The sequence below is a fragment of the Pavona decussata genome, unplaced genomic scaffold (assembly GCF_977016875.1).
Source record: "Pavona decussata unplaced genomic scaffold, jaPavDecu1.1 SCAFFOLD_330, whole genome shotgun sequence".
Taxonomy (NCBI): Eukaryota; Metazoa; Cnidaria; class Anthozoa; order Scleractinia; family Agariciidae; genus Pavona; species Pavona decussata.
The window spans coordinates 1,734,816-1,748,145 of NW_028145718.1; the positions used below are offsets into that span (position 1 = coordinate 1,734,816).

The following is a 13,330-nucleotide window of genomic DNA, read 5'->3' on the forward strand; positions in this document are numbered from 1 at the left end:
TGAGGCGGGGTGACCCTGGCAAGAATCGATTGGATCGCATCACCAAGCAGTACGACATCGACTATTCGAAAGCCAAGAACATTCGTGACAAGTGGAAAGTGGATGAAAAAATGGTCAAAGCCATTGATCGTTTACCCGGCAGAAAGACGATGATGGAACTCGTGGCTCGAAGCATCATCAAGACCAAGGAACGTTTACATTTGCAACTTTATTGCAATCTTTTTTACACGTTTGAACAGTAAAAAAAAAAAATGTTCACTGCTCATTGTTCATTTTTCTTCTTCAACTGGTTAATCTTGAATGTGATCTAGTCGTGCGGGATCTGACACTCCGCCAAGGCACAGTGGGCGGTTCCCATTCCATTATGATGTCCGCTGTCCCAAACTTCGTGACCAAGTCCCATATGCATGAGGTCGTGCACTTTCGGACATCCAAATTCTTCCAGGTCAACACAGGGGATATGAGGTGATACCAACAGCTCTCTTTCGATACGTCCTCCTTTTTACGCTACCACCGTTCTGTCCTCTGTCTTGTACTGATTATAGAAGTTGACTACATCCACTGGCAGTTGGTCTTGTGGTTTGGCATTTTAAAAATGTGTGGGGACGTACGGTAAACCATGAATGCGACGCCTCACAAATGACACTTGCTTCACCTGGCTCGGTAACAGCTCCGTGTACTTCATGGGTATCTCGTAGAAATGGTTCCCATAACTACCCAGATAATTGGAGTACCCCAACTCACGCGCATAGAACTTGGGAAGAAAGAAACCCTCCATATTGATGATGAGGCAGATCCTTTCCAGGGCACGCGTCTCTGCCAAAGTCAGGTACTCGCTGATCGAACTCATCTTTCAGTCGGCTCACAAGACAATGTTGATCAGTCTAACCACCTTTTCGGTTAAATAGGGTCACCTTTTCCACACTCGATCTGAATTGTGGGTGAAAGAAAAGAGGGGTATGGGGGTACCCCCTTCACGTACAGGTCATGTGACCAAGTCCCCTTAACCTTATAAAAAGGGGAGACCACTTCCCATCAACACCTTTTCGACATGAGCCAACAACGAAGCAGTCGAAGACTCCGAGGCTTACCGGCTGAGATCACACAGACAACCTTCCGTTCTTTCTGTCTGTTGGAGGGAGACGCATGTTACGTGGGAACCTTTCAACTCAACTGTTGAAAACAGTTTGTACACTGGAGCTACTTTCAAAGATGGAAGCGTAACCATGACACTTGTCCACTCTGCCGACAACACAACATGGAAGAAGAGCCTGTGCCAGAAGAGCCTACACCCATTGCTAACCCGATCCAGACACTCAACCTAGAAAACTTCACCAAAGCTGAAATCATATCACGCTTGGAACGTTTGTTGGATGTCAATTTGCTCAGAAGGGAAATGGAACAAGTGGGTGGATTTTTCATTTTTTAAGTTTTTCGTCTTAATTCATTGACGTTGTGTGTACATAAAACGCTCCATCGGTTCACAAAACAAACAAAAGGCAAACGTTTTTTGTTTTCCGCAGATACCACTTTCACCTCAACTAGACTATTATTTGGAACTCGATGACGCAGGCGCGTTAACTCTTCGTGTACTGTTGATATTAATTCGTCAAACCATCGTCAACTCTGGCTATCCAAGTCCTATCGTGAACATAACATTTTCCATTCATGGCAATAGTTTTAGTTCGTTCTTCGGTTTCGTAAATCAGTTTTTCAATGCTATACTCCCAGAAAGAGTAAACACGATAAACAGTGAGGAAATAAAGACTTTTCTTTTTATTTATTTATCTATTTATTTTATTTTTGTCTTACACCAATGGTGTCAAGACAACAGCCTTCCCGTCGGAGTATTTTACATAACTGACATGTACTGAGACGTGGGAAATAAGGGTACTTTTTATCGTTTCATTGATCAGCGATACGATTTCACAACCGTCGATCATTGATCCCATTCGTTTTTCAGTTTCAGATGAATACACGTTTTCTACCCATTCAAGTCATGGTTCTACTCCGCTCATTACACTTCGGAATAAGTCACGAAAGATGGGGGAACAAATCATCGAACGCATCGACCTTGGAATGAGCATAATACCTTCGAGTCAAAGAATCGTGGGCGAGATCAGCTTGTTGTCTGAATACATGACTTGTCGACACTTGATCAATTTGTTTCTCCCAAACCGTCTCATTTGCTGTTTTCATTTGAATTTCGCTACCAACGAAATAGCTATAACTGGTGCTCGTCAAAACGTGCATTCACACGATACCATCAGGCGGTATGACATAAGACTTCACTCAGAAGGCAACACACTCGTGCTGAGTGGCCCATACAACAATAACGTACAATGGAACATGCGATAAAAAAAATAATTCCTATCCCTTTTTCTTCACAGTTGTCAACCCTATTTGGTGTTTTTGATGTATTTGAAGTTTTCGTTTTCAACGATGCATTGCTAGACACATTTAGTCGAGAAGAATGGTGGGACCATTACTTGAACACGACGTTTTATTCAAACGGCAACGTCACTTTCTAGTACCCAGACTATCTCAAAACTAAGATTTATTGTTAGCGCGCGCACTTTTCATTTAGTGAGAGAGCATAAGAAGATCATAGTTAGCGATGTAGTTTAGTTCTCCTTGTTAGAAACTATGCTGAAACCTTGTGTTATTATAAATGTTGAATGCAATGTCAAATTAACTTTGATGTTTAAAGTCGAAAAAATTGATGACAAGAAGTCAATGACACTGACAGTCTTAATATCACGGAAAGAATGCTTTATTGTTTAAACTTTTTTCTTAATTCTATGTTAAATCTGCTCCTATGTTTAGAACCATGAAAATGACTATGAGCAGACAATGCTACAAAAAGTTTTCGGGCCATGAGATATTCCCAGATCAACATGACTAAAATCACAAGGATTCATGAATACCCATACTTTGACCGGAATCAAAAACCCGTTGTCATCTGTCAGATCATACATCTTGATAGCCGAATTTTTGTCAAAACTATAACACTGAAAGAACTGTGAAAGAAAACATTTTTTAGATTATTAGTCTTTTAACTGAAGGAACTCAAGCGATTTACGAGGAGAAATACATTTAACTATGGGTGGAAAAATTTGTTATTTGTTGTTTTCTAACTTTAATGAATTAAAAAACAAATTAATTGGCTGTCATTTTAGTATGGCGATGGATTATATAGGTTTTGCAATATGCAGTTTACGAAAAATACAACTATTCTTTAGTTTATTTTTAAATTAGTTTATAAGAGAAAAGATGGTAATTGAAAGTTAACAATATTAGGAAAGGTTGTCGGGCCATGAGACATTTTCCCAGATCCATCTCTAGCTCTGTCATGTAGTAACACAATGACAAATTCGCTTTCGTGTGCTCATGTTCTCCAAAAACCTAGAATTTGGTAATTTCACGTTGCTGTTTTGCAGAGGACAACGAATAAATGTACCAAAATGAAAAACGCACATGCAGAGCGATTGTTTTCGATCATTAAACCTATTGTTTTGTGGCGTTGTCATTGTTGTTGCCGTCGTCGATCATTAAGCTCCCTATGATAATGCGGAGACAACGTATGATGGACAATCCAGTGATCTTTCACTCAATCCTGCTTTGCTAGCATATGACCATTACTCATGCAGGTACACAGTCTGCAACCGTTCGACTTCGGGAGCCGGCCTTGTTTGGGAGAAGTTATTGTGTACACAGGGCTAGGACCGTTCGACTCCGGGAGTTGGTTTTGTTTTGGACAAAAGTTGTGTAGACGGTCTGGCACCGTTTGACTCCGTGCGCCGGTCTTGTTTGGGAGAAGTTATTGTGTACAAGGTTTCAGGAGCCGGCCTTGTTTAGGACAAAAATTATTGTGTACACGGTCTGGGTTCCTTCGGCCCCGGGAGTCGGTTTTATTTGGGACAAGAATTATTGTGTACACGGTCTGGGACCTTTCGGCTAAAGGAACTGGCCTTGTTTGGGACAACAGTTATTGTGTACGCAGTCTGGGACCGTTCGGCTCAAGGAGCCGGCCTTGTTTGGGACAAAAGTTATTGTGTACACAGTCTAGGACCGTTCGGTTCCAGTAGCCGGCCTTGTTTGGGACAAAAGTTATTGTGTACACGGTCTGGGACCTTTCGGTTCCAGGAACGCTTTCTTCAGTTCGTTACGCTCTTCAAAGCAAGATATCCTTTCTAACCCATGGAGGGCCTTTGCACACGTAGCGATCGAGGCTAAGGTGTGAGAAGCCGGGTCGTCCGCTCATGGGATGGCAGACTATTACGCGACCATTTTGAATGAACGCAATTTAATAATGACACGACCCAACAAGCTCTCAGCTTTAAACCCTATCGTGTTTAAATAAAGGATATGTATGTATGTATGTATGTATGTATGTATGTATGTATGTATGTATGTATGTCTGTCTGTCTGTCTGTCTGTCTGTCTGTCTGTCTGTCTGTATGTATGTATGTATGTATGTATGTATGTATGTATGTATGTATGTATGTATGTATGTAATGAAGACTTTTTCCCTTGTTGACGTAGTCGTCGGAGACCTACTCGTCTCCATGTGTATTATTTAACGGCTGTACTTGTGTCTCCAATCAGTTATCTCCATTAAAGGAGATTTTTCTTTTCTCCAGTCATTTATGTCTCTATTCTTTTCAATTTTTTTTACCTTATTTCTTCGTTATTTCTGGTGGTCCTTCCGGTTTATGATCACAGCTGGGGCCAACGAAGGATAAAAGGACCCCCCCCCCCCTTTTTCCACCAGTGTTTTGTTTTCATTTTTTTCGGCATTTCGCAGTCGCACTTCAAGAAATGTTTACTTTTACGTTTTGTGTAAGTGGTTGGTGTGTTGCCTAACCGGATTTTACCGACTTAATTGAGATGATGATGATGAAATTCTTGTGCACCCAAGCCCAGACATTAAGGACGGTGCCTCCTTTTGCTACTGCGCATGTGTTCTGCGCGCCTCGAGATGGTCCAAGAAGCTCGGGTTTGGTAATGGCGGTGCCTGCTAATTAAACAAAGATATTTTTGCGCCGTTTATAACTACGGTGGAAAAACAGGTCTTGGCAAGAGTTACTAGCAAAGAGAAGAAAAGAAGAGGGGTAGTCATGCATTTTTTACAGATAATTAAGCTCTAATTTGGTATTAAAATCCTTACATTAGTTTGTCTTTTAGCGTTTTTAGAATTATTTTTGCATAATCATCTCTGCAATATGCATGGTTACCATATACTTTTCCCACATACTCATACATTGTGCAAATATGGGGTGATATTAAAGCGAAACCTTATCCGTAATTATTGTTACGTAATATCCATAGAAGGGAAAATTTGTTGTATACATATATATATCTAACAACGCTCAGGCACGCAAACCGTATCACAAAGTCTTTGACCCACGAGCCACAGAGAAAGTTCTGAGCTTAACTGAACACCTTCAGTCCCTAATCCTACGATCCGTTCATAGCGCTATTGTGAAATAAACGTTACAATTCAACAGACCTGCTATCAATGGGAGCCTTGAGTACTTAAGAAACTTTAACTTCTAAACATTTTTATTCTAGAAATCTTATCTTCGTGTGACTGCAAACTATCTTTTAGATAAGGTAACTACTAAAGTTCTAGGCGCGAAGACATCACAAGACGCTCTGCTCGGAGTATGTTCATTGTACGAGTCAAATTCGAGTCCGAGTCAAGTTCGAGTCACGAGTCAAGTTCGAGTCAGGTTCCGTTTCTTCTGTTTTTTTTTTCTTTTGCTTCTTTTTTGTCTTTATCAAAGGCTGTGGTTGTGATTCTTGCTTTCACAATATGTGCCAACTGACGTTCGAAGCATTAAACATGAATGAGATATTATTGTCAACGCGACTGCGAGAATTCATTGTTCAGTAGCAAATTAACCGCAGTCCTCATTCGTTCTCGCCATCTATAATTTCACCCTGAAAGGATTTGTCCAATGTTGTTAGTGACTAAAGCTTCAATCACTATGCCTTGTGAAACCCAAGTGTTGGGAAAATTAAAAATTTCCGTGGCCGTTTACATTTGCCCGCGAAGGGTGGAGAGTCTATTGTATGTTATCCTTGGTTTTCTGTGGACGCGACAAAATGGCGCTTGAGTCAGGCAGGAAATACTTTATCACCGTCCGGTTTCTCAGTCGTGGAAATGGGATCTCTGCTTCAGGTGTATGCAGCTACAGGTCTTAATCTTCCAACGAAATTTATGAACACGAACGGATGTGGTATTTCTTTCCACAGTTGCAGCGAGTCAAGCGGCTCTAACGAACGATAACGACAAATGAAAGTTAAATTTTGCGGTTTACCACTAGCACATCATTATATAAAAGAGTATAACAATCCACAAGACATAAGAAGAAGGGAAAAAAAGTGGAAAATGAAATTTGGACCCTGACTCGAACTTGACTCGGGCTCGGGCTTGACCCGTGCTACGAGTAAACTCCTCTGCTCACATACAAATTATACATAATAGTTGACAAAATATCTAAGGAAAAAGGATATGGTAACAGAACAATCTTATTATTCATCGTCAAGCTATATGTGAACTAAATGTAAAACCAAGGATGTTTCATATACTTACAGACACACTTAGGTCACCGCGATTCTTTTGGATTATAGGAATACGTGGAACAGATAATATTCATGGTTTTTTTGGGACCTATTCTGTTTGTTCGTTCTGCTCCCGATAGCAAAATGACCGGAATACTGAGTTTACTCAGAATAAGAGGAATTGCGATCTTTTGGCAATGTTTTCGGTAAAATGGGAATGGGCCGAATTGCCTAATTTTGGGATCTCATATCCTATGTTTTTCTGTTATTGCTGAACCGGAGTAACAACAACAACAACAACAACAAGCTTTATTTGCATGACTATAATAAATAAAGTATTGCAAAAGCTATTCATAGCTAATTATTGATTCGTTAACTAATTCTTAAGATAACTTAAAATAAAATAAAATAAAATAAAGTAACTGAAGTCTTTGCTTATTTTAAACTTTTCATACAGTAGAAGTAATCATTCCGGAGAGAAGTTTATCTCTCAATTCGAAGCACGAGGAAACAAATGAAATTAATTGAGTGTTTATAAAATAGTCTGTTGAGTTCATTATATGCGATAGTAAAGTTTCTTTTACTAATAGTCGTGTAAATGGAAGGCTAGGTTCTATTGTAGAAAAGAACATATTTCTTAAAGAAGAGTAACTTGGGCAATCTAATAAAAAATGAATTTCGTCTTCAATGGTCTTACGGTTGCAAACATTACACACCCTTTCATTACGGGGCATGTTGTCGTATCTTCCTGTTTCAATCAAAAGCTTGTGGCTGCTTATTCTTAGTTTCACTAATGCTTTCCTAGAAGCATTTTTCCTTGTGAGATCTAGGTAAGCAGAGGGGCCAAAAGTTTTTTGATTGTGTAATAAAAGCTGAGTTTTTATGAGTGTTGAAGGGTTTGGTGCCAATAAGAGATATATTTCTTTTTCATAAGATCTATATATTGTTTGATGTTATTTTCATTCAATGTGTAATAATTAAAGTTGGGGAAATTATAGTATTCACTCATCTTCATGAGACTGGAGTAAAAGCTAGTTTGACCGCTATAATGAAGGTCAACAGATATTCTTAGGGATTGTTTTGCTATAGAATGTTCATCCTTTCCTTGGAGGTAGTGTACGTAATTAAGTATCTTTTTATTTATGTCAACGATTAGAGGAAATCTGCCAAGTTCAGCACTACATGCAACGTTGGATGACTTATTATGTACTTCTAAATAGCGTTTACAGAAATGTAAATGTGTTTTTTAAATTCTGGAGCCTTCCCACGACTTAAAATCTGATTTAACAAAGGCACCCCACACTTCACTATTGTAGGTTAGAATTGGCTGAATCATTGTGTCAAAAATTTTACATGCAAGTGAAGGTTTCAGTGTACTAAAATCAGTGTGTCGTCTTAGACTAAAGAAAGCATGAAGAGCTTTTTGTCGAAGATGCTCAAGCGAAAGTGTGAAATTTCCGGAAGACGAAATGCGAGTTCCTAAGTAAGTGTAGTCTTTTACTATATCTATTAATTCATCGCCTATGTGAAAGGTATAATCGCATTTTTTTGTGCTTTTTTGCACAATGAGTTGCAAAATGATGATAAACTGTCAAGGCAATTTTGTAATCCCAATTTTGATCGTGACAATATAATTAAGTCATCTGCATAAAATAATGAGCTGAGTTTGGTGCCATTTGGTAGTATAAACGGGTCAGACAAAATATTGTTGAACGAAAAGGCTAAATCATTAACATATAGATTAAAGAGCAGAGGACTTAAAATGCAGCCTTGACGCACACCTCTGCTATATTGAAAAGATCGCGTTTGACTATTTCCAATTCTAACAGAACACGTAGAATTCGAGTATAAACTTTTGATAACTCTATAAAAGCTTCCTCCGACATTGATTTATAACAACTTGTACATAAGTCCATCGTGCCAGACAGAATCAAACGCTTTTCTAAAGTCCACAAAACATGCGTATACTTTTGTTTGGTGAGATTTGACATATTTATCTACTAGTGTTCGCAGTGTAAAGACATGGTCTGCTGTTCGATTTTTTGCTAAAAAACCAATTTGAAATTTATGAAGAATGTTATGCGACTGAACGTGTTCGAGGAGTCTTTGACTGAGAATTGAGCAAAATAATTTACCAAGACAACTAGAAATACAGATTCCACGATAATTTGAGGGATCAGTTTTAGATCCAGTTTTAAAAATGGGTGTAATAAGAGCATCGCACCAATTTTGAGGCATTGTACCTGAGCTAAAGGCATTGTTAAATAGCTGTAAATAGACTGGCATTAACTCGTTTAAGCTAGATTTGATCATTTCATTTTTGATTCTATCTGAATACGGAGATTTATTGTTTTTTAGCTTTTTTGCCGCTCTTCGTATTTCAAGTTCAGATATAAGGTAGTCCAAGGAGCTGGGATGAGTCTCATTTTCTAGTCTATGTAACGCACTGCGAGTCGCTTCTTGGTGTGAATTGAGGGGCTCGTTAGAGTGTAGCGATTCGAAGTGTGACATCCAACTTTCTTCCGATATCGGGGGGTTATTACGTTTCTGAACAGAATCGTCCATCGATTTTAAACAATTCCAAAGGCTTCGGCTGTTCGAGTTATCTACTGTTTTTTCAAGTTCCGAAATCTTAGCATGATAGTATTCTTTCCTCTTCTCTTTCAGGAGGCTTTTGTACTGGTTTAAGACGGTGCGATACTTTTCCCTAAGCGTGATATTAAGGGGGTAAGAATAACTAGAATTGTTATCTACCTAAAGTTTCACTCAAAAAAACGAACAATGTGATTGGTTGGTTCTTGTTCACGTGCCCCTAATCAAATACAAATGTATTTCGACCGGGATACAATTTCGCAGTTGTTTCCCTTTCAGTTATTTGTTTGTTTGTTTCGCTGTGATTGTTGAGGGGAAAGTCTAAATAAATAACAAAGCGCTTCATATATCATCCCTCGGAAAACTAGTTAGTTTTGTTCCCCTCGAGTCCTGATGTTTCCCTTGACTTCGTCTCAGGAAACATCAGGACTCTCGGGAAAGCAAAACTTACTGTTTCCCCCGGGACCAAACATTAAGTTTATATTGTTCCACCCTTAGTTCTTGAGTACAGTTTGGTATAAGAAAGTGTTTTCAAGTTCGCACTCATTTGACTTGCAAGTCGCACATTTCTATGCACCCGACTGGGAGGGAAACTCCTAGACATATTAACAAACTGATACAGCTGAAAACAGGTGCAGACATACTGCCAACTGGCAGGCGTGGTAACATGATGAAACGTAATGCCACTTGAGTGATGCGGAATGATGCGGAATGATTACTGCCGTGTTACTTTGGGTTAAGTAAAGGCCAGTCTTACGAAAAACCGCGAACTAGCCATGAAGACAAAAAGTTGAATAAGTGGTCTTAAAAGGACCACTGCTGGATATGCTGCTCGCGTCGACAGCCAATGCCATCTGCGAGGCACGTTGGTAACAAAACGTTATAAACATTGATTCCCATGGAACTGGTTCCAATTCTCCTCGTTAGTGAATTTGCTAGCATTTTCGCACTTTTCTGAAAATAGGCCCCTTGCTATGAACCTGATTACAAACGCAAGGCTTAGTGCAAAGCTTTTCATGTGAAAATTAGTTTGGTTTGCATATGAATGAAAACCAATTTTCATAGCAAAAATTTTGCACTTAGCCTCGCTCTCATAATAAGGTTGAAAGCAACTCGGAAATGGCCTATTCCCTGTAAACACCCTCTTATAGGTTTATCTTCGATGATTTCACGAAACAATGGTGCTGATTACTGTGATGATGACTAATTATCGTGAAATCAAAATCTTGCAACACCGTCTAGATATTCAATTGCTCTTCGGTCTAATTGGCTCTATAATGAAATTTTTGCGTGTATCAAATGAATGCTACATGAAACAAAAACTTATTTAACGTTATAAAAACACGTAACATACTCGATAACATCTCAGACTTCTCTATCATTGCGTCCTCGAACTAGATGAAGGCTACAGTTATTCAAAGTTTTTATCACGAGACATGCGCAGCTACCAAAGAAAAACACTTTTCAAAAACTAGAAGCACATGTACGAGAAAGAATGACGTAACTTAGGAACCATTACTTAGCCTGCTCAGACGTCTCCTACTTCTCTCCTGTAAGCTGGTAAAATGCAAAAAGAAGACTGTACGTGATTTTATCAACAGAGTTGATAACGTTATTAATAATTAAGGTACTACTACTACTACTACTACTACTACTACTACTACTACTACTACTACTACTACTACTACTACTACTACTACTACTACTACTACTACTACCACCACTGGTGCTGCTGCTACTACTACTGCTACCCGGACAACAGAACCTTGCGCAAAGTATTCTTTAAAGATTCACTGATGAAAGAATCGTTTAGTTACGTTACTTAGCTATTTCTTTACAATAACAAATAAAACTTAGCTGTGTGAGACATTAGAAATAGTTCAGTTCAGTCCCCCAAAGTGAGAATCTTATGCGCCAATCTGCACCATCCTGGGAATCCATCCTCCTGCCCAATACTGCTTAGCCACTGCACCATCCAAGGGGACACGTGATACACGGTTCGGACGATACCCATGGCCCGGTGGGACCACTCATGAGACAGCACGTCAAAGTAGCACGAGGTGTGCACATCATTGACCAGAATAGTGCCACTGAGGGTCACTGGGGCGTACGCACCTTTCTCATAAACAGAACTGATGCTTTGAACTACATCTGTCTCCACTGCACCTTGGTCTCCTCTCACATACACTTTGTTTCCAATGCTGACATCCCTGGCAGGAATGACGGAAGGTTGGCCACCTTTCTCCACAAATAGCAGATGGTCATCAGTGATCATCAAGACCTTCTTCATCTTCAAGGTTGTGATTTTCAGGAATTCTTGCATTAGTTCTGGTTGTCGGTGGATGAATGTGACAACTTGTTCGAGGCTGATACCTTGTTTGGTTAAGACGTGGACCTTGTCGCCGACTTTCAAGCAATCCATTTGTCGTGCTCGACCATGGATGTCAATAAAGGTAGCTGATGCGGGATAGCAGCCGCCAATGCTGTATAGTGACCGAGCAATATTGGCTGTCGCGACTCCACCAGTTAGTTTTTGCTCTAGCGTTTTTTCCTCCTCCAGTTCACGCTGCTCGCGCTCAATCCTTTCTTTTTCGTCAGCGATCCTCTTAGCCTCTGCTTCCAATTCTTCTTTTCTTTTACGATCTTTTTCTTCCTGCTCCTTTCGTTCTTTTTCCTTTCTGGCGAGTGCCGCGTCCAGTTCTTGCTGCCTTTTCTTGTCATTCTCCAATTTCTTTCTTTGTCTTTCCATTTCTTCTCGTTCTTTTTTGGCTTTGCGAGCGTTTTCCTCTTCCATCTGTTTTATATTTTCCTGTTGTTTCTTAAGCTCCTCCTCTTTCATCTGCATTGACTCCAGTTGTGCATTGAGCCCACTGTGATCCAACGCTATCTTAATCTGTTCTTGTAAAACGGCTTGTGAAGTGTGGGTTAACTTGTGTACGAAGCGTTCCCTTCCTGCCGTCATTTCATCTATCAGCTAAAAAGGGAAATACCTTTAATATAAGTTTCATTAGAGAAAGTTTTGTGGCATTATCTACGTGATTAGGCAATAACGACCAATTGAGGTGATAACTCATTATATCAACCAATATACTTATGAAATGTTTACGTTTACGGTCCTTCTACCCTGGGTTGAGGCATGGCCCAATCTGGCTAGTGTTGATAAAATATCTATACAACCTTTGCGTTCGAAGACTAAAGCCCCATTTACACTACAGAAAATTTTTGGCACGGCTTGGATAAAAATGGCAGGCGTACCCAAAAAAAAAGGTTCAGCTCGGGTAAATTTTGTAGTGTAAATGATTTTGCCGTACCAAATTTTATCCCTGCCGACCCAAAATTTTACCCGTGCTCGGCCCTTCTGAAAAGGTAGTCCGAGCACGGGTGAAATTGGTACGCGTTCCCAAAAACTCGGCCCGGCTAGGACGAAATGTGTAGTGTAAACGATTAGCCGTGCCAAACCAATTTTTTCCTGACGAGCCTTCGTAACTGTGGTCAGCACCATCTGTTGGAGCATATGTAGTAATTCCATTCAACATGGCGGAATCGGCGCGCCCTGCAACAAGCAAGTCACCAAGAAAATCTCACGGTCACTCTAAGAAAGGAAATGAAGCAAAGGAATACACTCCTTGTCCCTGAATACTGTTTCTAGCAACTCAAATCAGTGACCATTACGTGTTAACATCCAAAATCATTGCTCGATAGGACAGTTACAAGCCAGCATTGCTGCTATGACAATGAACATATTTGTATCTTCACGTCTTTTCTATTATTCTGGAAAGAAGAACAGGAAGAGACTAATTTTCGACGTCCCTGCGACAAGATGTGTGGCCTTTTTAGAAGTAGACACTCCCAATACTTCTCACCCGCCATGTTTGAATGAAATAAGCCATTGGCCGCATGCGCCCTATGGAATAATCGCGTACGCTACCAAAGATGTTGAGCCTTTTACCCGTACCAAAACATTTTCTCACGCCGCTTAGCACGGCAGAAAAAAGGACGTGTAAACAGGACATCAGTGCTATAGTTTCTGGTACGTGTACCATTTTTATCCGAGCCGTGCCAAAAATTTCCTGTAGTGTAAATGGGGCTTAAATATCCTTCATTTATTTGCTTTTGGTCTATGCCTTCCGTGATACTCTTAAATATCACTTACCCATGACGGACGGAT

General features: G+C 39.9%; 1 protein-coding gene across 2 annotated transcripts in view; it reads right to left on the reverse strand.

Moving 5' to 3' along the window:
• Window positions 1-13,330, reverse strand: part of LOC146453529 (uncharacterized) — a 117,213-nt gene that overhangs the window by 59,174 nt on the left and 44,709 nt on the right. The window contains exon 8 of one of the 2 annotated variants that reach the window (XM_085096661.1): window positions 11,000-12,136. The exons of the other annotated variant lie outside the window; for it this stretch is intronic. Within the exon in view, the coding sequence (XP_084952787.1) occupies window positions 11,048-12,136 (1,089 nt within the window). The 3' untranslated portion in view covers window positions 11,000-11,047. Of the gene's footprint in view, window positions 1-10,999; window positions 12,137-13,330 lie in introns of those variants that run through there. 2 annotated transcript variants of the gene reach the window in all.